We start from the raw sequence: 26,220 nt of genomic DNA, 5'->3' as shown, positions 1-26,220 counted from the left end.
GTCCATCGAATTGTGTGTTTGCCTTTTATCGAGGCGGAATTCGTAAAAGACACCAGTTCAAGCCTACGATGTAAGCTGTTGATCGCCAAAAACGAAGCTGGAAAAATTTAGAAAAAATCGCAAAATACAGTATGAGTGGACGTCCCAGGACCACGTCATTCGCTGATGCCAACAAAGCGTCGTCATCGTCATTTGGGGGCATGAAAATTTCACGTAAGTACTGCGACGTTGTTGAAATGACCTCCATGGAGGCGGCCATGATAGTGGCCTCCCAGTCACTCTGAAATACCACGGTCGTTCAATCTGTTACATTTGGTTTCGATAAAATGTGAGAACGGAACGGTCTTGTGCAGATTCTTTTGCGCCAGGCAGGAGTGTAATTGTGTGACATTTCCGATGGCAACCCTGGTATTTGTGACGCGAATAGGTGATGTCCGCATAGGAATTCCCCTTTGCGTTGCAATGTTTCATTCACATAGATCGCCTATGCAATGAATAAATTACCAGCCTGCGATGCCAGTGGAATCGTTACTTTACCCTTTCAGTTGATATATCCGTGTGTTATAAACAACGTCGAAAGTGGGTTGACATACTAGCGTAACCTTTAAGCCCGACTTTTTACTGAACGTTACCCACGAAATCGTTGTCACTAACATGCGATACACGTGGACCGAATTCCTTTCTGGCAGTGTAGAATGACCTGTGCGCCGTCCATAAAATGTGAAAAGTAAGTCCCAGTATATGTCGTCTGTAACTTTGGAGCGTGATCGGCTAAAGGGGTTCCGGCATTGCCGTGGTTTAATATGTCGATTTAATAAAGCGTGATTGACAGTAACCATATGGCAGTGTTTCGGCTAATTAATGTCAGCTGACAAGGGAAATTGGTTTCTCATTTGAGGTGGATCTTGAGTAGGTGGAGTGGGTTTACCAAGGTCAGGTCAAGCGGTGTTTGTGCCAACATATTTCTTCACAGTTCAAAACAACACTGGGAGACAGCCAAATTGATTAAGGATGGTAAAGTTCCTTGAGATTTGTATCAAGTGAGATCCATAGATCATTCTGAAATAGCTATTACTACTATGATACATACATATTTCGATAATGTACGCATGATTTTCACAACCAACAATACCAAGGTGAAGGAAATCCTTGTTTCTGTAAGTTGCTGCACACATTCTATCAACAATCTGAATGTCAAGTATACCTTCATCGTATTTTATAGAACTGTTGCTTGGCAACTTGGCCAGACCTCTGCATGTAGGTTAAACTGTGTGCCACAGAATTTCCATGATACACTTGGCTGACACCAATATTGGGATCAGGTCTCGTGTAGGGCTTCATCTCAACAAACTGTTGACCCACTGTCAACTTACTCTGCCACAGTGTGTGGTTTGTATGTCTGTCGTGCCAAAGAAATGTCTTGACTCAGCATGATCGGGGGGGATGCTGTAAAAAGTAGAAATACTGTGCTGTTTCGTGACTCAGAAAGTAAGCATTAAAAATGAGTCAATAAAATATGATCCATATTTTGAAATATAAAAAAATAGGAAATGCCCGGTTAACGTTCACCCACACAAACTGAGCCACCTCTCCTTTAATTAATGGAGAATCAGAATGTATGGAGTTATGTGGGTGTTGGTCACAGTTGTCCGTAGGTCACTGTACATGCTTTCTTGCTTTATGAAGTGTATGGAGATATCATTAAAATGAGAATGCAGCTGTACAGTAGTTGATAAGACAGTAGTTTTATGACATTGACGGTAGCGATTCTGCCAAAACAGGCAAACCTGCTTTTCCATAAACAGTGTACCGCTTCATTCCTTCACCACTAGAGGTGTACGTGCATATGTCTGCATGCCTACAAAAAATGCTCTATCATTACAAAAAATATACATAAATTTGTTGTGTCCCTTTTGTTTATCATGTTATTTAAAAAATACTGGGAAAATTGAGCTACATGTTTGTGGCAGATCGGTGTGACACACTTCCTAATGATACACCCTCACTCTCAGGTCAAATTGGTAAGAAATAGGCTTGTTGGATGTCTTGCCAAGACTAATTAGCTGACATCACATGTGTATAATGGTCTTCAAATTGTTAAGTTGGATATTATATTTGGTATCACGTATGTTAGGCTTCATTGGCTTTTACCAACTTGACCTGAGAGTGACCTTACAGGAAAGGAATATCCCGTCTGCGTGCATGTAGTATGATAATGTTGGATCCTATGTGCATGGACACAGAGCAAAGGTTAAAGGGTTAGGGAGATGATTTTCTGTTATTAACATAATATGAATGGAGAAAATATTTATTTTTTATTTCATTTTTTGGGGGGAGGGGAGAAGGGGCCAGAAATGAATAGCAGGATGAATTGTAGGCACTGTTGAGTTCCATGTATTTCAAGTGAAACTGTTCTCTCCCATGTAATAACAGTCCAGGTGCCTGTGTGCAGTTATGTACATGTATACAAATAAAATGCACCAATGCTTTTGTTTTAGTTGAGTGTCCTTCAGTGTTTTTGCTAAGGTTGGGGAAAAATTGGGTGAATGATTTCGAACCCCAGTAACATTTCTGCTGTTCCCAAATACGTGGTTGCAATGATAGACCAAGGGGAATCCTGGAAAAATGGCAGGCAAACATTGGTACCCTTTACCTGCCCATCTCGCTCATCGAAACCTCTGGGTCCCTGTGTCCTCGTGCAGAGTTGCTGATGACCAGGACAAAGCTAATATTATACCATATCCATGTAAGGTGTCAATAAAGGTAACATGATTAATTAGGGTAATGAAATACATGTATTACAATAATTGCTTTTGCATGAAGAAACTGTGTCATCAAAATATGTACATATATAAATGAATGCCAGCCTGTGAGTTGAACAGCAATATTTTCTCTGGCAACAGAAAATATCAAAATGATCTTTTGAAAACAAGGTTGTGTTTATCATAAAAATAGTATTGTACTGATTTTTATAACCAAGAGTCTCAAGTTTCTCTATGAGTGGAATGTCTTAGGAATGTCAAAATGATGACAAAGATGGCCATTTAATCGCTTTTTACGTGTATGTTGTGAGATGGTGCTATTTATTGAGCCGTAACGTTTGTGTTGACATGCTAAATTCAAATGAAAACTTAACAAAAACGAAACCTTGCCATACCTTTTATACATATATTGTAAAAAAGTGTTTGTATTGCTGCCAGTTTCTCATAATTTTGATGTGCGTACTAAAAACTCTCAACTCCATGGTATGAGCCAAAAATATTTGTAGGAAATCACAATGGTAGTAAGTTGAGCTCCCATCTCTACATGTACATGTATAGTTTGTACATGGACTACTCTAGGTGTCAGCCTTGTCCTGACATCTTCATGCATGATATAATGTAAGTGCAGGAATATATGGAGCTTGGCCTGAATCAAATACTAGAGCGAGTTACGTGTATTGAGTGTGCAGACAAATCTAATTTCTTGGAACAAGCTAGGACAGATATGATTACAATAATTTACATGGAGATTTATAATGATGAATTCTGTGCAGGATTGTTGTAAACTGTTTTGTTATCAAAGGCATATGGTCCCCAGTGTACATACCGTTATGACCAGTGGAGAATACTAAATCCATTTCATGTTGCAGAAACCATTGAAACACATATACATGTTCACTGAACTTACCGTTATGACCAGTGGAGAATACTAAATCCATTTCATAGTTGCAGAAACCATTGAAACACACATACATGTTCACTGAACATGCCTATTAAATTGTACAAGTGAAAGACACTATAAGATAAATCCGCAGCATGGGGAAAAATGAAATTAACAAAGTTAGAAATTAAAAACATGGGAAACAGGGAAAAAAACAAACTGGAGCAGATATCTGTCATTGAATCTCATTTGAAATGCTTTCTACGCGATAAACTTGCAAATGTACTGAAGTTGACTCAAAGATGAGTTTATTTTACAAACATGTAAAACAATTACTCAAGCCTTGTTCAAGTTGAGAGGAGCAATCACATGGGGGAATGAAATGACAGCAGCAAAGACATACATGTATCCAGAAGGCATGGTACACTCCCAAGTCCACTCCACTGCACTGCCAGTGTCTTGAAGTAGGCAAACCCAGAAAATTAGGACATTTTCATGCATTGTTGTCAAAATTGGTGACACAAACAGATAACTCATGTAGGCTGTTGGATTTGCTGTGAGTGTAAGAGTAGTGATACAATTGCATGTAAGAGTTTAAATTGCATGTAAGAGTTATTTTGGTTGAGGATGTCAAAATTTGCAAATTTGAAAAAAAAATTTCCCAAGTTTTCCATGTCAGTTACATATATGGTTGCTACATCTCTTGCCCACAGGGCACAAGTGTTTAAATCTCAAAATCATGATTGAGGGGAAGCAGATATTGATCACGTTTACAAATAACTGTCATAACTGTTTAATATCTTGAGTGAAGAGGGTGCAATGCTCAAGTAGAGCACTGAAAGACCACAGCTCCCAAGTGATTCTCAAGGCGACACTGTCTCATCTCAACTGTACCAACCTTCACACTCACTGCCAGTGTCACTGTGGGAGTAGACTGTAGCCCAGGCTGCCATCACAAGGTAGTTTTCTTCAGAAAGTAAAACGCTACACTTCCGTGAACATTCCTCTGTTTCACATGACCTGACCATCAGGAAGGCATGCGTTGTGTCATACAGCTATTTAGGAAGTTGACTGCCCCCGTGCTGTACTGACATGCCCTCTCAAGCTGATATGATGTCATAACTCAAGCTTGTTCTCTTCCACTGTAGAAATATACACAAACCCTAATCTATTATTTCCCCACCTGCAAAGTCAGTTAAAGCGGTCCTGAGCCAACACTGTATCTATTTTTCTTTACTTTGCCTTGTATAAAATAGCTCGTTTTGTTTGTCAAAATCAAATTCACGGTATCTATATGTAGGTATTCAGGCCTGAAAAATTTGAGTTATTAATAAAGTACAAATGAGATCTGTGCCCCACTGGTTTAACTGACTTGACCTGATGATGACATTTGAACTGCGCAGTATAAGGGTTAAATGTATGGATGTAGGGCTGACTCATTGAATGTCAAGAAATATGTACACTGTCTCTCTCAATTCAGAAATCCTCCCTCCATTTCACCGTGTACACAAAAATTTTAAAGCGAAATTTATGTACATGTATGTGTTCAAGACCAAGTCGTCACGTGATCATGAATTGACTCTATACCATCAGAATGGGCATGCAGTCTGTGATACCAGTCCGATATCACATTGGGAATTGGGATTTTGAATTAGTGTCGCTTCCAAAAATTTGTCATTTTAGGTGAGTCACAGTGGAATGCTGCCCGTCTGTCTAATTCACCTGACTTATCAACATTGGCCAGTCCCCATGACAACAATACTGAGGTGTGGCGAATTTTATTACTTCATCACTATAGAAACCGGGATATCTGCTACAAGCTTTTTATGCCATTAAATGTGCCCCTCCCCAAGTAAATAAATGTTCAACATGAAAATTTGACATATGAAACTTGGATTAAACAGCGGTGGATCCTTTTAATGTTTATGAAACTGTGATACAGGAATCGTGTGTGTATATTAATCTTAAATTTAAGACAAAAATGAAAATCTAAGTTCTTACTAAGACCCAGCAGTTTTTGAGATCAGTCTACACATCAGCAAGGATCCAGAGTTTCAAAAAGTGACAAGTACAGTACAGTGTGCACTGAGTACAATTTTCATAGTCCTGTACATGGTTGGGTTGTGCACACATAGGTCTTACTGTACTGATACATGTAATACGCCAAAAAACCCTCGGATTATTGGTTTGTTTTGTTAAAGTGTGAGTGTAAGAATAAGTGAAACTGATACCACAATAACGGAGTCAAAATTTAGCATGGTCAAATAAAGAAATACGTGTATACACAGTACATGTACATTATGTACAGCATACATGTTTGTGTTGCCAATAACTGACCCACCTTTGAAAAAGCCACCAACCTGAGACATTTTTCCTGCATTTTAAACTAATTTTGAGTAAGGCTCTTGAATTTATTGGTCTGAGCCAGCAAAAAGAATAAATTTTAAAAAATTTCCTCCAACCTACCTACCCTAATTTTTAAGGCATGTGTGTTTCTTGGATGTTCCTGTAAAATAATGCAGCTGTTTCACCTTACAACATTGTACAATGTGAGGTGAGGAGAGAGCGTTCCAACCAGACCATATGGATGTAATGGATACTGTACGTACTGGGGTCAAAAGGCCTTGACCGGATCTGATAACTTCATGCAAAACCCAGAGCCTGAGCATGTACCATGATAACCCACCCTGTGTTTCATGAGGACCTACATATCATGTCAAAGTGCACATAGCTCTGTGTTTTACTTTTTAGGTGCTTTAAATAAAATTCTTTGTTTGCCATCCGGGTGCTGGTGGGTTTCAGAGAAAATTATGAAAACAAACACTATTACAAGTAAAAATATCATTTTTCCAAAAGAAAGCAACTGAAAATTGAGCTTATGTTAATACACTAGTGCTTTTTATCTGTGTTCGCTTTTTTCCCCTGGCTGGCTGGTAGGTTTTTCAAAAATCTAAGGAGATCTGGCAAACAGAGAATTTTCTTTAGATGGCTTTACCGAAATAAATTGCATTGGTGCGTAGAGGATCAATTGCAAAAATTTTGATGGAACAGGTAGAAAATGAATATATTCTGCCACCAGCAATCCTCAAACCTATCCCATGTTTCTGTACTCTACCACTTACTGTTTTATGGTGAAACTCATTGTAGAATGTTCAGTGGTCCTGTGACCAGCGCACTTTGAGTTAAATCAGTGTTTCGTCAAAGATATCCAGGTTTGCCCCAAAATGCAATTGATTGTACAGTTATTTAAGGGAGAAAATTTCAGAATTACAGAGGTGACTGAGATGTCAAAACTTTTAAAGTACGGACTTGTTTGTTCGGCTAGTTTGTACTCTTTGTTGCAAGTTCAAATCGACGTGGCAATACTATATAACTGTGTGGATTAATTGAATTCGTCAATAGATAACTAACAGTATTATCACATTTAACATCCTAGTGTACAAGGGTATCCAACTATGGGACTCAATTGTATGTCCAAATTGTGTCAGCCAGTATTTCAAGAATTCTATTGTGAATCTGTATTGAGTACAGGATTACAAGTATTGAGTGTATGATATAATATTATCTGTCTTTTTGTGCTGTGGTCAAAATAGTAACTGGGTTATGTAGAGGGCATTTGACATATTGCCAGATGTGCCCTGTAACACCTCAAAGTGTGTACATGATTGGGATGTCAGTGCCACTGTATCATACAATGTATTTCCATTGTACCCACCTGTTTACACTTTCCAGTGACTCCTTACCTTCTGCTCTTCTTTCCTCACAAAGTTTCTTCAACTTTGTTCATTCAGCTAGAGGGATATAGTGGATGACTAGTTCATCGTTCTGTGCATTTGAAGAGTCAAGTCAGCTCACTAGCTCTTCCCTGAAATACAAGGACTCAATGCTACATCAAACTACTGTTTTTGGCCCTCTCCTTCAATTTTTAAAACCTGGCTCTAAGTCGTCTTTTTAAAGTAAACCCATTGTTGTCAGTGTTAAAGTGGTACAGAAAATATACATCAGAGGGTTATGGTGTTTACCTCCAAATGTCAATCATTTATGTTCTATCTAAGGGATGACAAGCAGGTCCTATGAAGGTAAGGTTTATTTGGTGTCAATTTATTTACCCTTCAATAGTAGTCATCATCCTTGCTGTGAATACGTAAGCCGCGCTGTGGTGGATCTGTCGCGTTCAGATCATGGATCATTGCCATAGAACCGCTGTGAGCCAACCCAGAGTATGCGTTAGAAGTCAAAAGCTCATAATATTATGAGCAGAAGCGGTTGACAGCTCACCTCAGAAAATTACATGTTCCTTATTGTTGAGGTAATTACATTCAGCAAGAGTATAGAGTAAGTCACACATAGTCAGTGATAAAGTAGGTACAGATTGGTCTATTCTAAAACTTCTATTTTACTATTTTGCAAGCCAAATCATTGACACCAATCGGTGTTGTAATAAAATAGGAAAAAAGCCTACGGAATGGCTTACAGTTGTTTTTTTTGGCAATGACCCCTGACCTGATCAGTGATCAGTCGGCGACAACACTCCTTGCGTATTCACAGCCATCGTCATCCCTGAGACTCATATTGGGTCAGGTACTCCTTTGTCTATCCACCGCAGGACTGTTCATACCCTTCTACCCATACATATAGACTAAAGTTGTATATAACACAACAGTCTTCTTTGATGAGCTGGTCATTACAATAGTAATGCTCTCGGTTCTCTTTTTCCATGAGCCATTCAACCCCTTCCCTTCCTGTTGCAATATTGTCTGATACTTCAGCATGGCTGGTGAAACAGTGAGAATCAAGTTGACAGGAACTAGTTCACATGTACACACTGTGATGTAAGACAGGTCAAAGTTCAGGACAGAGGGCAATTACTGACCTCCCATCCCCATCTCAGTTAATAATGTTATTGCAGTGATCTTTTTCACATTCTAAAGAAAGCTAACAGAAGGTGAGAACACCTATTGTTTTCCATTGTTCAGCCACTACTGATAAAACAAAGAGAAATTAGTTGACTGGAAGTTGATTTGCAAAGTACCTGTGGAGAGTCTAGGTTAGTGCATGAAAGCAGAGGCACCAAGGAGTCACAAATAACATAATCCCATCAAATTCTGTTGTTTCAATGTGTTTCAATCCCTTTATTGCTTTTGTACAAGAGTCCCTCCCATCCCATGATAGTCACCATGACTGTCTAATAATATTATGCAGTGTCTGGGCATTCCCTCACTGTATTGGCGTCAGTTGTGACCCTTACCTGCTACATGTACCTCCATGGTTGGTGTATGAAGCACAGTGCTCTGTGAATGCATGAAGTCAGTACCCTCCCTCAGTTTCTGCCCAAAGTTTTAATGTTCTAGCATCAGCCTAACCAGATATATGGTCCACCACTGCCATACATAATCATTTGCAATCAAAGCATTGCCATCACCTGCAAGGCTGCAAGTTGAACACAGTCATTCCCCAAACTGTGACGTGACGGTTCACTGAAGTGTGGTATGTGTACAATATGTAATTTAATTTATTAATGTATTAAGTATGCAAATTAAACCTATTGATCCCAAGTCGATTTCCAAATTCTAATGTTAATGAAGCTTTTTTGTGCAACACTTAATGGCCCGACAGTTTTCATGTACAGGTAGCTGCTAAAATGTATGACGAGTTCCATGGCTAAACGAAATGGGCAAAGTGCAGAACTATAGACTGTATAGTGTAGATTCAGGCATGGCTTCATTTATTGCTAGGTTGTCTTAGGAAATCCCCCAAAGAAAACAACATAACTGTGTGACTTAGTGACATTGATACCCTGTCAAACAAACACACTGCCTTTCCTAACATCTGACGCTGCTGGCTGAGTCCTTGGAAGAAATTACTGCCGTATAACCCTGACACTCACTTTGGCCGTTGTTACGGTCATGCTCACTAACAACAGTTTTGAGTACAGTATGTATATCACTGAGTGATATGAGTGATATACATTTATATCTGCAGTGTATAACTATAATTCAAATATTGTAGAAGCAACTTGTGACGTGTCACGAAAACCATTGAGAAAGTACCATGATTAAAACTTTAAAAACAAGTGTGAGAATTTGAGTATGAGTATGTAAATTTTGCAGTTGCTCAGCTGTATGTCTTTAATTATTTAAGTTTCAAGAACGTACTGTCAGTAAGTGAGTAACATATAGCTTTATTCCCATCTTAAGACATATGAGTCAGTGGCATGAAAAATGTCACAATTTGTTCAAACAGCTTTTGAAGTTTGAACCGAATAGTTTCTAAAAATAAATTATTCTTCCCCCTCCACCTCCTCCTCCTGCCAAAAAAACCCACTTGATTCCGATTGACTGCGTGGTGGGAACATTTTGCCTAACCTTTTCCTTTTGTTGTGTGGAAAAGATGTTCCCACTAAAAAGATCCAAAAGCAGTTACATGTAGGTTTAAGAAAATTAGATTATCCTTGATCTTTTTTTTTCTTTTCTATCACAGAAGATCATCATCACTTTATATCATTGTATGAAGCACTGAACGTTTGATTTACTGTTTACTATTTCCGAAAAGAATTACAGTTCCTAATTTTCTGCATCTAGCCCAACAAGTTAAAAGACATACATGAATTATTTCCCACATTTTATAATGTTAGTATCCATCAAACTAATGCTTATGGTAACATTGACATGTGTCAGTTAGGCCACAGTTGAACTATACACACAAATGGGTGTCAAATAAGCACAGATGCTCTGTACTTCGACACAATGTGTTCCATGAATATAATTTTTTGTGCACAGAAATAATTCTCCTTTCTGGACGGCATTCATGAGGACTGTTTTATCTTCTGTCTTGCCCAGAGTTTTTCCAGAAAAGTCCTAATCACTGCAGTGAAGATGACAACAGATGTGAGAACAAAAGAGAAGGATAATAAATGTGAACAAAAGAGAATAGCGGTATGAGGGCATGTATTGGCATGCTGCTGGGTCAACAAAGGTTTGCATTAAAAAAATCAATATGGCAGATATATTTCACTGAAAGACAGGAAAAAAGCACACAGTGAATATGTTCACATTTTGATGGTTAAAAGAAATTTAAATACACACGCTCTTTAATTTCCTGCGAAGGGTGAAGAAAATACTTTGTAATCTAGTGACAGGACTGGTCTTTATCGGCAGCGGTGACCTTAGGTCAAAGGTCGATATACTGAATCGCTCACGTCCACTTATGTCAGGTGACACAGATAAGAGTGGCCTCCAATTGATCAGTGCAAATGAAATAACCAGCCAAGGTCATCCGCTTTTGTCAGACCGTCTCATAACCAACTCTGCATGCCTATATTTAGCAGTTTCCTTGTAATGGATACCTGAGATATCATTTTCAGAGATATGACACTGGGCAGTGACTAAGCAAGGCTTTCCATTCGTACATGCTAGGCATTCTTCACCTGCCTGTCTTTAAAAAAGAAAGAATTAAAAATATATCAATTATTATTTTCACAACTTTCAGTGGAATACTTGTAACACTCATATAATATACAAAATGTAAGGATTTAGGGTCATACAGCTTTCATATGCAAAGTTCTGAAATTTTGTAGAAATGATATTTAAGGTTCAAATTTTTCGGCACATGAAAAGCAAAAAACACTGAATTTCATACTCTACGTGTGGCAATGTTAAATATGTATTTGAGTACAGATGTTTCAAAGTACATGTAGTCTGACCCAAGTCAATTCACATGCTGCAAAAGTTTATGCCTAAAATCTACATGTCAGTCTCAGTCTAAATGTCTAAAGAACAGTTCTTTCATATGTACATTTGTTCCCATTGCTCTGTATTGAGCAAAACAGCCTATCTTCACCTTCTCGCATTTGGCATGTCTGGCACCAGTACATTGTACATGTATGTGAGAATGTACATGATAATTACGTGGCTGTACTCAGCTCAGCTTGGCAGTTTGAGTCCCGTGAAAGTCTTTGTGTGTCACTGGACTTTGCCAGTATTTTCGTACAGAATTTACTGGATTCCCATGGCAAGTGTAAAGTGACCCACATAGTATATTGGTGTGTCATTCCACACAAGCAGAGTTGCTATAGCTCCCTTGTTCATAATCCTGGAAAACAATAAAAATAGTCCGGTATCTGCCTTAGGACCATTATGACTCAAACTCCTGTGACAATGTCAACCTGAAATACTCTGGTGAATAATGCACTGTGCATATCTCTGTTTCCATGATACAGGTAGACTGCCAGTCGAAATGTTCACACTGTGTCGAAAATAATTAATAATAAGGCCATAATTATCACGAGCTTTACTTGAACACATTTACTTTGTTTTGTCGCAAATGGGAGAGATCACATTTGGTAGGGGACTCTACCTCCGTGGTAGGGGAGAGGGATTGTGCAGGAGAGAGAAATAGTAACCAGGTTAGCCCAGACAGTATCACTTCCCCATCTGTCAAGTCAGCAAAATGCAGTATTGAGTCAAAACCACATGTATTTTCACCCACTCAACTTGCTCTCTTACAGTACTTCTAGCTACTACAGAAGCTTTAGCCTGTAAAAATCAATAACAGTACGTATGTTTTCAGGGGCCTTCAAATGCTCAATTTTTTGTTAAATAAATACAACATATAGGACATGTTGAGCTTCACTTATTTTAACCAATCTGACCTGTAGTGTTGTTAAATATGAACCTGACACTCTAAGGGTTAAAAATTCAGAATGAGTTTCACAGTGTTTATCTTGGTTCCAGTAGCTGACGTAACTGAGATCACAAAGCCACTGACTTGTGTTGATGTGCTCACTAACTCGCCCTGGGTTACGTAAGGCCTGTCTGTGATTAGGAGCACAGACTTGTGTACTCTTGGTGTTCAGTATTTTACTTGTGTTAATCACAGTGGCAGTTTCCAGTGACATTCTGTATTGACAACAGAACTGACATAATAGCGCGGCCAGCTATCCATTCATCCACTTATTGGCACCACTGACAGTCACATGTCCATTGTGCAATTTTCAATGCATGGATGTCGCTTGAATCCATTACCTACCACAAAATTAATCAATAATTAATTAACTGCTTAATTGATTAATTAATTAGCTTTACAAAATAAATAAAATTTGCACGTAAAAGAAAGACACAGTAACAAGAGCTAAGTATAGTGTTTATGAATCCATCTTCAGACTGAAAGAGCAATATAAGATAAATATATCTGTTATCAAATATCATGATGGTGATCAGAGACACAATTTCAGTTTACACAATACTGCAAGATTTGAGAGCATGGTGAAGTATGAGCTGCCAGTGCCACACATGTATACGTACAGTATTTTTCACAGACTCGCATCTTGGCAAAAGTATTGAGCATCTGTCCACACCAATAGAGCAGTGGATTTCCGCCATATTGCAGCTTACTGTTCATCTATTTTGGCATGGAAGAATTGTTCACTATTGTGGCAAAAAACTACATAAAAATTTGTAGCAGTCATGGACAAATCGCCAACCTACTGGATATCCTGCCATAAAACTGGTCATTTCCTGACTCTAGCCCTATTGTCCCCAATTGTTCCTGTTGGTCAGTTGAGCCAAAGGTCACTAGGTCAGTGCTCACTGGCCACAGTGCACCAGCTCTTACATGTATGTGGTTTTGTCCTGCATGGTGCTTGTTTGTTTGAGAGAGCTCTCTTTTAGGGGCAGTTTCTAGGTCAGTGTCAAGGACACAGTGTGTAGGCTGCTCTCATGGTTGACTGAGCATAGTGAATTCCTTGAGGCATGTGACAATCATGTGATAGGTTTCTCATTTCCATCCCTTTGCCATGTTTTGAGTCTGTGTGATTTGATTAGTCAATGATCACAGAGAGACAATGGATGAAGCAGTTATGTAATTGTCTGAAAGGCTATTCCTATGTGTTTTGTCGAAGACCTACAGCTGAGCCTTTCAAGTACACTAGATGAAAACCGTCCTCTCGTTGTCATGATGTATTACAAAAGACTCTTTCACCTTTTCTTGGCCAATACTTGTTACAGTCTCAATAGTATTCAGTGGAATGTTTTGACTCTTGTTGATGGAAAACATGGTGAAAGGTATTAAAGTCTTGGTTTGGTCCAATCATCCTATGGATTTCCTTGGCAAAGTTGGACCTTACCACTTGGAATCAGGGGGTGAAAGGTTATGAAAAAGCTTACTTGACATTTATCACACTTATGAAGTAGATATTCCTGTTAAAGCAGTTCGTGTACACTCTAAAATAGGAGACGTTCAAAATATATCCCATAAACGCCCATGTGACTAAAAAAACCAATCACCGTGTCGATAACATCATGCGGAACACCACCGCCAACGTGAGACGTACATCTGTGGTCTGACACATGCGCATATCGCAACTGCTTGACTCCGCCTATCGAGGAAAACAACAGAGTCGCAGAAATAGAATCATGGAACTTAACATCGTAAAGTTCATGCCATAGACAGAAGACACTTTCACATGGTCTTCTAGACATTTTCAGCTGAGGACTCACAATTGATGTAACCATCGGATGGCCATGTCTTCGTCTACGGTTTCATATAACGCCAGGAAAACAGACATGTAGGCAGGGCTATACGGCTGCAATACTAGTCACGACCTGCGATCAACAATGCTTCCCGTTTTCAAAACCAAGCACCGTTGCGCACCTATCCATGGGACCCAAGTGTTAGGCATCATTAGAAAGCTGGTTTTCTGCCCCTTTGAATGATATAAGAAATAACTAAGTAAGCCTGATTTACGATCGTACAACGCCCGCAAAAATGAGTCGACTGTCATCGTTAAAATCGCGGGAAAGTGTGATGGCGATTTGCGTATTTCAATGACTAACTTCAAAATGACGTAACGAGAAAAATCTCGTACGTACCACCCTCCAAAGCTGCCATTTTAAAGTGTAGACCATTTTGGAGATATTTTCATTCGAAAGACACCGAATATCTGTCAACTCGGGTTAAAAAACCCGCCAAAAGTTGCCAATGGGTTCGTTCCCGCAAACTGTACGTTCACTTCTGCATTTACAAACTTAAATATTCATGAGAAATTCCCTTCTGCCATTGGCCAATACAAAAGGTCATGACTTCGGCAAATGTCTCTTATTTTAGAGTGTACACGAACTGTTAAAGCAGTGACTTCCCCACCCAGGTGACTGACCTTGTAAAATGTACAGATTTATAGGGTTCAGTCAAATAGGACTCTGCAGATTAAAACAACATGCTGAATAGAACTGCCTTTGTTTGTTCTCAACAATTTGTATTTTACTGTTGCATCTATAACACCCACTGATGAGAATTTAAAGATGGAGTGAAATTTAAAGAGCATCACATTACTTTCACAACATGCAAATGGTCATTGTGTAATGTATAAAAGCAATGGGAGTAGAATAGCATTGTTTACTGAACACAAGATGTGAGTCTAAATTAGTGATAGAATTTGAATTAGCACTAATTAATCCTGTTTCTACCAGGCTCCATAGACAAACCATAGAAATAAATACAACTCAGGAGACAGTGGATTAACATGTAATTAGACTTGTTACATATGTTGCATTCACATTATACCTGTGCAGTTTAGGACCTGCACTGACTGTGCCTTTACAGGAGCAAAACTGATAAATAGTGTGAGATTAGTCAGTTTTACCCGTCCCTTGGAATTTGTTTTGAAATGTTCATCATCCCAGTGTTTATCTCTGTGCAATATCTGTCTGAGGGGCATTCTACCTTGAATATATTGTACCGGTATGAGTATACATGTACATATACATCTCATACTCTAAAGTTTCTGCTTCTAAGATTGACCTACAAAACAATGATGGAAAAATTCTAAACATATGTATTATTGAACAAGTTTAATTATTCAGAGCCTATTTCTGATTCATGGCATGTGCAACTTAGCCCACACGTATTGACCCAGTTTCATTCATCTCTCAGTAGTATAGAAAACATCAAGCGCATCACATGTACTTTACATTCCTGTTTTTAGAAAGCTTGCAATAGTTCTGTATGGACTTAAACGTGCCAGAAAAGCTTCAATTTTACAGTGCGTGCAACATGACATGTGTCCTACACGTACATACACAGCAATCTTATTTTTCTGTAAATACCATGATTTGTATGGTAACAGCTTGCTAGAGGAGTTTATCCTATAATCAGAAAATGTGAATTTGACGCCACGCAGCCTGCTGTTTTGATGTATTGTTGTGTGCGCTTTGATTTGAAAACAACTAGTGACATGTGGACCATCATTGTTCACTTATAAATCAGAAAGTTTTACCTGGCTTTGATGACCTACATTGTGACCAAAAAGGCATCTTGCCCTGGCTTGATGAACAGTTTGGTAAAATGGTACGGAATGCAAGCTGTCTAAAAACAGGTCATGTCTGCATAAAATCAACCACTCCCGTCTTTTAGAGATGATTTTGGCTAATGGCATGATATAACTAAATATTGTCTGATAAATTGATTGATTTGAGTACATTGTATTATTTCAAACTCCACAACTCAATCACGTTGTTTAAATTTGCAATCCAACTGAAATTTGGGCCAAGGTAAAATAATTTCCCTTTAGGAATAGATTTTGGTCATGTCCACACTTACCCACACTTACCAGTAGCTGAATTTGGGCCGACAAAATGTTTTGTCCTTTGTGACCTCAGACCTGTCAAAGTTCAAAATGACAGATTTGAATAATGGCGCCACCCCCTTCTTACCTGGACCAAACTATGTCGGCCCTAGGCCCTTGCAGCTTGTCCACATTGGTTATTTTTCATCAGCCCAAGCCTAGCACCGGTGCTACACCAACACAAAGTGGCCAGTCTGAACAACGTATATCAGATATAGGCATAAAAAAGTGTTCAGACAACAGCTCTGTATCAATCCGGCAGGTCCCAAGCAAAACAAATTATGTTCACACAACTTTGATATACTGTTAATGATAAAATTGCTCGCCACTACACCAAAGTAGGATAACCAACTGAAGCAGTTAGCTAGTATGATCCCAAAATCCCTGATCAGGTGATAAACAAGAGAAACTTCATACTTTACAGTGTTTTTCACAGACTGGAAAAAAAAACATTTTACATAACAATGCAGACATTGCACATTCTTTTGTTATTTAGATACTAAAACTTTATCACGGTTTGTGCCTATGTTCTACTGATTTCACATGAGCAGAAACCAGTTTGTATCTCTTTTGTAACACAGACAGAAAATGCCCCTACGTGAGTACCATCAGCAATTCAAGGCTGAATTCTTGGAATTTAATATGTATATATAGTGTATGTGCTGCCCTGACACATATTTTGTAGTTGTATGTGTCATTGTCCTGATGTGTGTGTATATTTCCCATTATTAGTGATTAACAGGAAAGCAAGAATCTTGTTAAGCTGAGATGAACGCTTTATTATGTCTTCAAAAGTTTAATTATGTCTTCAGTCGTAAACTTTTGACAAAGTCTTAACTAGAATTAGAAAAATCGGTTAATACAGCTCTGATCAGAATCTTATATGTAGCCATCTCAATTCAGGATAAGGCTATACATGTAGTTTGGTGACAGTGATCAATCACTACAACCTAAATTATTCAACAGTGGGGGATTGTTTTTTCCATCATCTCTACTTGAGTAGTCAATCTGTGAAGGTTGCCAGATGTCCTTAAGAGTTTTGTTTGACATTCTGTTTGGCCTTGACTAAGAGGGAAGTTTATCTCAGCATAACAACTGTAATTGTTCAAATTCCAAGGTTGCAACAGCCATCACGTTCATGTTGAAAAATTGGTATTGAGATGATCGGTGTTATCAGAGAGAGAGAGAGAGAGAGAGAGAGAGAGAGAGAGAGAGAGAGAGAGAGAGAGAGAGAGGTCATTTAGCTCTCCACTGTGAATGCTTTATTATTTGTAGAGATTGAAAACTTACATCTATTGATATCCAACAATAGTTTATTATACAGTCAGGATTTGAGGACAAAAAAATGTGAGATGGAGCAAAGTGTACCGGTATAGTTTCAAATTAACCCTTTGAGTGCTGTAATTTTTCCCACCACAATTTCAGTGTAACATTTTACATACCAATTTTTAATATTTTTTCTGTAATAATAGTTTTTGATCAAATGGACATAACCTTTTATGAACTTCAATTTTTGTTCAAATTTTGGGAAAAAATTTGGAAAAAAATTGTATTGATCTGAAAAAGTTGTTGACATATTTTCTAGTATCAAGGCAACAAAAATAGACATTTGTTGTCAAAGGGTCGATTTCAACCAATGTAGCAATGTGTACCTTTTTGATAGAGTTGTGTATGTTTTAGCTGTGTCCAACATACGATACATGTATATGTGCATGTAATTTCAAGAACACTGATCAATTTGGGTCAGTCAAAAGTTTAATGTCTTAACAATTGATATCCTGGCTAATGACTCTTGCCATTGTCATGCCGACATGTAACAAATGACTGAACGTGCTGCAGTGACCCCATTTGGTGTCATTCACCTGGTATTGCTTGTATTGCTGGTACATGCATGTCTGAGCTGTCAACCGTAACAGACAAAGGTGATAATTCCTGGTAGTTGAGTGTGACAATGCCATTCCTGAGAGTTCAGTGTACTGTGAGTAAGCGTATATAGCACTCATATAGTCAATGCTGGAAGTGCCGTTGCCACTCATGTACTGATCAGTCTCCACACTGTATATGATCTCATCGATGTCCAACTCTGGTAACATGCTACACAGTGTTCTCCATGGCTTTGAAAAACAGAGGGATGGCAATTTACATGAGAATGCAATTTGCATATTCTTTTGTTGTAAAAATATTCTTTTGTTAAGTTATCATTAACATATTATTAAATTTCTCCAACCCCCAAAACCCCCTTGTGGAGAACCGGAAGTAACAGCAGCATCATATGCATTTTGGCAGTTGTAAAGCAGATTGACATACCAATAGAAAAAGAGACATGCTCTCTCGATGGCATTTTAAATCATAACATGTATGCAGGGACCTTCAATGCCCTGTAAATGCTGTAAGCAGTAGTCCCATAGTGATTGTTTGTTCAGTCAGTCTTGGCGGTCGTCATGGTCACTCACTCAGCAGTTACTTGAGAGAGAGGTGTCATAGGAGGACAAGGTCAAGATGATATGTCAACAAACTGTGTGCTGCTATATGTACAGCTTACTGTTGTATAACATTGATGGAAGTCAAGTGCATAGTACTCTGATCACAGGTTGTCATGTTTGTTCTGTGTAGGGGACAAGGAAAGGAGAGTTGGAATTGGTGAAATATGATGAATTTTATGTGGAAGATATTGTCTTAGATCAATGTGTTATGTTCAGGAGAAATATAAATGTTTCTATGATATGCCAAACTGAATATTCCCAAAAGATTACCATTTTTTTGTACATTGTACAACTTGTGTTACAGTATTTACATATTCTATCCTGTCCCACTTCCCATGTTTCAAAATATTAGGGAGATATAATATTTGACATCCAAGATCCAAAACCAATCTATGTGGATAAAATTGAAGTTATATCAAACTTTTAATTGGAAGTTTTTCTTATGTGGCACATCTGAAGTAGCTGTTTATTATTGTGAGGCTTTGTGTATAGTCAAGCACATGTAGGTCTTTTTAAACTCACCATTTACAGCTAATTATTTCCTTCTTGTTCTACAGGTGATAAAGATGGTAGTAAAGTAACCACAGTGGTAGCAACTCCAGGGTCTGGTCCTGACAGGACACAAGAGGTCTCTTACACCGACACAAAAGCTATAGGTAATGGGTCTTTCGGGGTTGTATATCAAGCTAAATTATGTGATTCAGGTGAACTTGTGGCTATCAAGAAAGTCTTGCAAGATAAAAGGTTCAAAGTAAGTACATATACCCTGCTACCTACATTTTTGTACAATACTTTAGACCATCTCACAGGTATTTGCTGCTATCCAGTATTCAGTTCAGACTCTACAAATAGTGGAAAACCAGATGATTTGTTATAGCGCCCTCACAGTTGATAGTGCAATACTGAATGACAAAGCAACAGCCAGCAAACTGCGTTTGCATTGCATAGATAAATTGTGATACAGAAACCTTTTGCATGAGAAGAACACTTTAAAGAGCACTTGATAAATACTTGTAAATTCCAATAAGTTGCATTATCAGTTCACGGAGTTGCCAAAATACCTGATAAGGAAATCATTGCCTTTTTCCCTAGATATTCTCAGGTATGTGTATATGATGCATGCACACGTAATTGAACATATTCTGAACATTTCTTGCCATTTCTATTCCAGAACCGAGAACTTCAGATAATGCGAAGATTGGATCACTGTAATATTGTTAGACTTAGATTTTTCTTCTATTCCAGTGGTGAAAAGGTGAGTGCAGCATCATGATGACTGTACATGTATCTGTATATCTGTCTACTGTATGCATAAAAAGTTTCTGCTGCTGCATTCATACCCATTTGTCTTCAAAAGTTGTTGTGAGAGTAAGTTGTGCTTACATGTAGATGTAGCCCCAGGATGTCTTTTCCAAGTTCTGTAACACCCCCTCCTGTTAAAGCACATAGCAAAACCAGTCAGGCACTGCTACATTGATAAATCCACTGGAGTAATGTCTACCAATGAAAGACAAAGAACTACATATTTCATCAGTCACTCTGCTTATGCTGTTACAGTAGCCAACCCACTGTCACTATGAGCAAATTTATCATCTACTGTTATCCTTTGCAATACCATGGAAGCTTGTCCCATCTGCAGACTTTGATGTCAGCTGCAAACCACTTTACCTGCTTAACAAAGAAGCCAACGCCTGATGACAAATTTCAGAAGAGGGGGGGGGGTATTGTAAAGTAATTGAAGCCGTGTGAAGTAACTCCAATACACACTTTCCTTCTAATGGCTTACATTGTAAGCCATTGTGGAAGGAAAATGTGTATATTTGTAAGTTCCAACAGAAAACGTTTGAAATTGGTCAAATGATGTTACATTAACATACTTTCTTTGTGCTCTCCCAGTTCTAATGATAGTGGTTTCTTTCCTTCACTTTGCAGAAAGATGAAGTATATTTGAACTTAGTTTTGGACTATGTGCCAGAAACGGTTTACCGAGTAGCACGACATTATAGCAAAAATAAACAGACTATACCTATATTATATGTCAAGGTGAGTGAAGACAGGATGTTCAAATATTTGGCATTTTATAGCAGGACAGGCCTTGTGTATGCTGATATAGATGAAACTCTCTTGTAGAGACAAAGTGGGGAAAATTGTTACATAGTACGAAGTAAAAGTACTGTTTCTTAAAAGTGACCATTGATTATTACTACAACAAGCACAGTGTTTGATCTCATACCCAACCACCTGCTATTAACAAAAATGGTGAGATGCCAAAATTTGAGGGAGCAGAAATATGATGTTAACTTGTTCAATATGATAAATTGCAGATATAGATTAGATTTAAACTGCTAGCAGGTTTTGTTTGCTGAACAACAATATTTCAACACTTATGTGAACATTGTGGCTGTGCATAACGAATATTACATGCTTAAGTTTTAGTTTGCACACAAATCCTGGAATATAGAGAGCCTCTCTCCAAAACTATTTTGAGATTGTCATTGAAATATTTTTTAATATGTATGACCCAAGAACCTTCATTACCGATGTTACACTGAAAACTGTATTCTGTTTGTTGTTGTTTTTTTCTCTGCAGTTATACATGTATCAATTATTTCGGAGTTTAGCTTACATACATTCATTAGGTATTTGTCATCGAGATATCAAACCACAAAATCTCCTACTGGATCCGGAATCTGCGGTACTTAAACTTTGCGACTTTGGAAGGTAAGGGGCTTTCTATCACGTAAACATTACCTACAGTGACACTACCGATAGCTGATATTCGACTCAGAAAAAAAGAACATACACAGAACCTTACCTTTATTGAGGGATGCATGTTTTTAGACGTTACATCATAGGGAAACCCAATGTTAATGTCAGTTATCTGTATAGTTTACTGTGGAAGACCTGCTTCATACACAGCAAGAAAACTACATTTAGATTTCTGTGCATGCCTGTAACAGGGTCTGATCAGTACCTGTAACAGTCCCTAAGAAATAAACTTTGTTACAGGATCTGTAAAATCCATCTGATATCAGGGGGTGTATGAACAAGTCTGTATCAGGTCTGGTATTAAATAAATGTATACAGTGATGTAATTTCTGAGTTAATCCATTGCTGTAACCACATGACTGAAATAGTTGTGTACAAACAGTGGTGTGTCAAGTGGTGAATTCACAGGGCCTGTTACAGGGTCTGAAAATTTGTCAGATTTCAGGGGTGTATATTTTCAGAAAAATGGGCCAATTTTGATGCCGGAAATAAATACAGGCATAATTTTAAAAATATAATGACCCTGTTGCAGGTCTGTGTTCACATTGCTGTGTACAGTCCTGTAAATACAGTGATGGGACAGGCAGAAATTTCAGGCCCTGTCACATCACTGTGACTACAGCACTGTATATAGCCATGTCATCACACCACTGGCCACAGACCTGTACATCACAGCAATGGGACGTCTTTGCTGACACAAACATGTGCACCACAGGGTTGTGTCAGAGTCTGTATAGGGCTTGTCACAGGGGTGTATGTTTTTATGCTGTGTATATGCTCTGCCTTCAATGATGGTCTCTGCGTGGATCACAAACCAATTCAAACATTGTTTCCAGCTTACTATTTTGTTAGCGAAGTCTTCTTTTAATGTAATTTTGCCATTTTTTTACAGATTTTATGTTTTTAATCAAACATAATATTTGCTTTCATCTTTCAGTGCAAAGCTGTTAGTACGGGGTGAACCTAATGTGTCTTATATTTGTTCGCGGTACTACCGTGCTCCAGAACTCATATTCGGTGCTACTGACTACACATCAAATATTGGTGAGTGTTACTTTGTCAGTAATGAGGTTCAGTGACCCAGTAGAATTCTAGAATTCTAAATCATTCCATGAATATCCAACAAAATGGAATTTGCCCACTGAGAATTCCCTGCAATGGGTTATGTTCATATAATTTTGTGTTATCTTTTGATAATGAAGGCCCATCAGCTGCAGATATGTTGGCATTATTTTCATGAGTTTAGATTCACATCAATCTGGTTAAGATAGATTTAGTTAAATAAGGATTTGTGTTTTAACCCCTGGATGGGATTGCATGTGTAAGTTTCAAGAAGATAGATAAGAAATGCTGCCACACTTAAATTTGCATGCCTGAATGTGAATATGCGAAAAACATCTGAACTTGGTGCATATACCTATTGGAATCGTAAAAGACAGGACATGGTGTCATTCACTGAAACATAGAACTGGCTGTCCTCTGTCAGATATTGTAATTGGTCATAACCACACTTCTTATGCTTTGCATCATCAGATGTATGGTCAGCAGGATGCGTTTTAGCCGAGCTGTTACTAGGGCAACCCATTTTCCCTGGTGACAGTGGAGTAGACCAATTGGTTGAAATCATCAAAGTTCTGGGCACACCATCACGGGAACAAATACGAGAGATGAACCCAAATTACCAAGAATTCAAATTCCCACAGATTAAACCTCATCCATGGCCAAAGGTGAGTAGTAAAGTGTATTGACTCAAAGACTTCAATGGAAAACTTACTTGTAAGTGCGTGTAATCATCCCAACACACCAACAGAATTAATCATTCTGGCCATGAGAGGGCGCTATACCATGGTGCGTATTAAAAAACTCTGCTAGAACAGCTCATGATGTTTACTTGCATGGTTCCATGTCCCTTTGAAAAGTGAATGAAAACAACAAAGATAATGTGTCTACATGATTGCAACCTGTACATTTGCAGGTCTTTCGTCCTCGGACGCCGCCCGAGGCAATAAGTCTGTGTGGCCGACTGCTGGAATACACACCATCAGCAAGGATAACGCCAATGGAGGCATGTGCACACGCATTCTTCGATGAACTAAGGGATCCTAGCACAAGACTACCTAGCGGCAGAGATTTACCCCCATTGTTCAGTTTCACACAACAAGGTAAGGGACTCTATGCACTTGAAATGCAGACATCATGTGTGTATATACTCTCGTCTTGTCTCATACTGCATTTCTACCGCTGGCCACGCTGCTAACGAAAAAAAAATCAAAAAATAATCGTGAGCAGCACAGCCAGCAGTAGGAACGCAACAGGGGGGACCAGACTATATATAACCCAGCAGCGAAAGTTAGTCTGGTGAAGGCATTGATCTTGAAATGTCCCAACAATTGGATGTAAAAAAGTGGGACTGTTTCACGTGTAAAACAAGAGTTTGTTCGCTCATTGCTGATAAGGAACTTGCAATTTAATGATGTGATAAGCTTGTGAGTTTGATGAGAACCCTCTTGGAATTCCCAGGATTTAGCATATTGCTGGAGTTTTTGAACGTGGATTTTTTGCCCAAGACCAATCATTCTGGTACATGACAAAGAACTGCTAACTCTAGTAAAGCTGTATGATGGAAACACATGTATGTCCCATAGAAAGATTGTCTTCAATCTAATGTGTCTTTCAGACTACCAAATATTGAAAACATTTGCAAACCCCTGTGTGACAGAAATACTGTTTTGAAACAACTCATGTATGGTAATACTCTTTCTTTCATTTCAGAATTGTCTATTCAGCCATCACTGAATTCAATCCTAGTACCACCACATGCACAGCACCATGTCCAAGGCTCACTTCCAAGCAGCGGTTCCGCACCAGAAGCTGCCAATACCTCATCGGCTGGGGACGTATCGTCAGCGGGCGCCACCGCTGCACCGACAGGGACAAATTAACCATGTGCTGGAAGAACTTGTGCAGGAACTTTTTATTTCCATTGAATCACATGACACAAATGTGTGAGAAAAAAAAGACTTGTGCATTCAACGGACCTATTATGTATTCTTATAATCGCTACAATTGACTATAAAGAGAGAGAAAGAACTTTGAAAAAGGCTCCCTAGGGTGACGAGGAAAAATATATGAAGTCTCCCTAGAAAAACTGACAATGAACTCATCTGTAGATAAAATCTAGCAAAAAATATGAGAAAAAAAACTTGTATTTTACTTGAGAACCGAACTGTACTAGAATTTTAGGGGAGCTTAGCAAAAACTGTCGTACGTTGAATCGGTAGCTTCTAGTTCTTTGTGGGATCTGTGTATGATAGTTCTTATTTCTTGACTCCAGTCATTTTGTTGTATGAGTCCTCTTTACTCCACACCAATCTTTGTGTAGTATGACAGCCTGCTTCGGCCTATTCCTTCTGTTCAGGTTAAATACAAGTTTTCAGCTGCTGTATTATTTTAAAAGAATTATTGCTCACATGAAAAAAAAATCTTTCCTTTTTTTGAGTTACAATGACAGGGCTTTTTTTAAGTTGGGTTCTGTACTTTTATTTTTAAGTAGCACATCATCTATGCCTTTTATGTTGTCATTGGAACACGTAATGTGAACTGTGAAATGTCTTTTCTCGTCAATGTTACATTTTTGGTTACGTTAGACCATGTAATATACAGCGTTGGGTAACATGTAGCAATATTTTTGTGATATTTGGTATGACAAAAAAAATGAGGACAGATAAAGCAAACTGTGGCAGAATTTAGTTTTTCTTTTGTTTTTGTTCACACGAAAGAGTATTTCACAGTTCCTTTGGTTTTTGCAGTGTGACGTCACAGTGTTCAACAATGCTGCAATCCAACCAGTCTGAGTCACAGTTGCAGCTGTAAAATCCTCAGCGATGAGAAACGCCTCGGCCCCTGCTTCAGTGGAATGGACCGCACCCAGGCATACAAATTTCTGATGGGCTACTTTCAAATAGGGGTGGGCAGGTGTAAATTGGTGGGGATGGTAATAAGTGTGATAGTTGTACATTTTTTTCGTGCGCTAGTTTATACAATGATCAAAAAATATGTGACACAAGGCCGTGTTTAGTGTATCATAGAACCTAATGCAGAATTTATTTTCATTTATTTTTCACTTTCACACCGTGGAAAATTCAGGGAAATTGTCTATTGAAGTCTGGAGTCTGAGTTAGATTCTGTCCTCTCGGGTGGGGTTCCTCTCTTTCTGTTCACAAATTATACCCCCTGCCTGTCTTTTAATTGGAGGAGAGAAACAACCAACTCTCTTCTATATTCCCTGTTTTTTAGACCAAATATTAGAAATCGTGGGTTTTTAATAATAATTATTCTCTTTTAAATTGACTGTGTACAGTGAGATAAAATTAGGAAGACTAAACAGCATGTAGAAATAATTCAGTTGTTTAATACTTGGGCTTTGCCAGAAGGCTTGGATAGATCCAACTGTGATGTTGATATCCCCTGTGAATTGACCCCTGACCTCTTTCTGTTTATTCAGTGTATTTAGAGTAGCAGTGAGATCTTTCTTTCCTCGCAGTTTTATGTTTCAAGGAAAAAAGTACAACAGTGCATTAAATAGTCGTAACTATGTACCACTGTATATGGACTCTTGCTTGAATTTCTTTGTAATATGTGTGTATGTCTGTTTGTTTGTGCATGTATGTATGTGTGCGTATATATTTGTGTCTACGGTGGGTTGTA

At 38.4% G+C, this 26,220-nt stretch overlaps 1 protein-coding gene across 1 annotated transcript; it reads left to right on the top strand.

Annotated features, from left to right (window-relative positions):
* Nucleotides 1-25: 25 nt before the first annotated feature.
* On the top strand, nt 26-26,117 carry LOC139127423 (glycogen synthase kinase-3 beta-like). The gene is made up of 9 exons (XM_070693350.1): nt 26-213; nt 19,302-19,495; nt 19,916-19,999; nt 20,677-20,787; nt 21,335-21,465; nt 22,451-22,557; nt 23,047-23,240; nt 23,489-23,675; nt 24,286-26,117. The coding sequence occupies exons 1-9, from the start codon at nt 132-134 to the stop codon at nt 24,453-24,455; spliced, it is 1,260 nt and encodes a 419-aa protein (XP_070549451.1). The 5' UTR covers nt 26-131; the 3' UTR covers nt 24,456-26,117.
* Nucleotides 26,118-26,220: the final 103 nt, after the last annotated feature.

Source organism: Ptychodera flava, unplaced genomic scaffold, assembly GCF_041260155.1.
Source record: "Ptychodera flava strain L36383 unplaced genomic scaffold, AS_Pfla_20210202 Scaffold_31__1_contigs__length_3010019_pilon, whole genome shotgun sequence".
NCBI classification, from domain to species: Eukaryota; Metazoa; Hemichordata; class Enteropneusta; family Ptychoderidae; genus Ptychodera; species Ptychodera flava.
Note: the sequence above shows the minus strand (reverse complement) of the source record. Positions and strands in the feature narration are given on the sequence as shown.

Excerpts from the sequence above, each read along its gene's own strand:
- LOC139127423 (XM_070693350.1), top strand. The coding sequence starts at position 132 with ATGAGTGGACGTCCCAGGACCACGTCATTCGCTGATGCCAACAAAGCG. Across the intron at positions 20,000-20,676 it reads TCTATTCCAGTGGTGAAAAG|AAAGATGAAGTATATTTGAA; the intron begins GTGAGTGCAGCA and ends TTCACTTTGCAG. Across the intron at positions 23,676-24,285 it reads GTTCAGTTTCACACAACAAG|AATTGTCTATTCAGCCATCA; the intron begins GTAAGGGACTCT and ends CTTTCATTTCAG.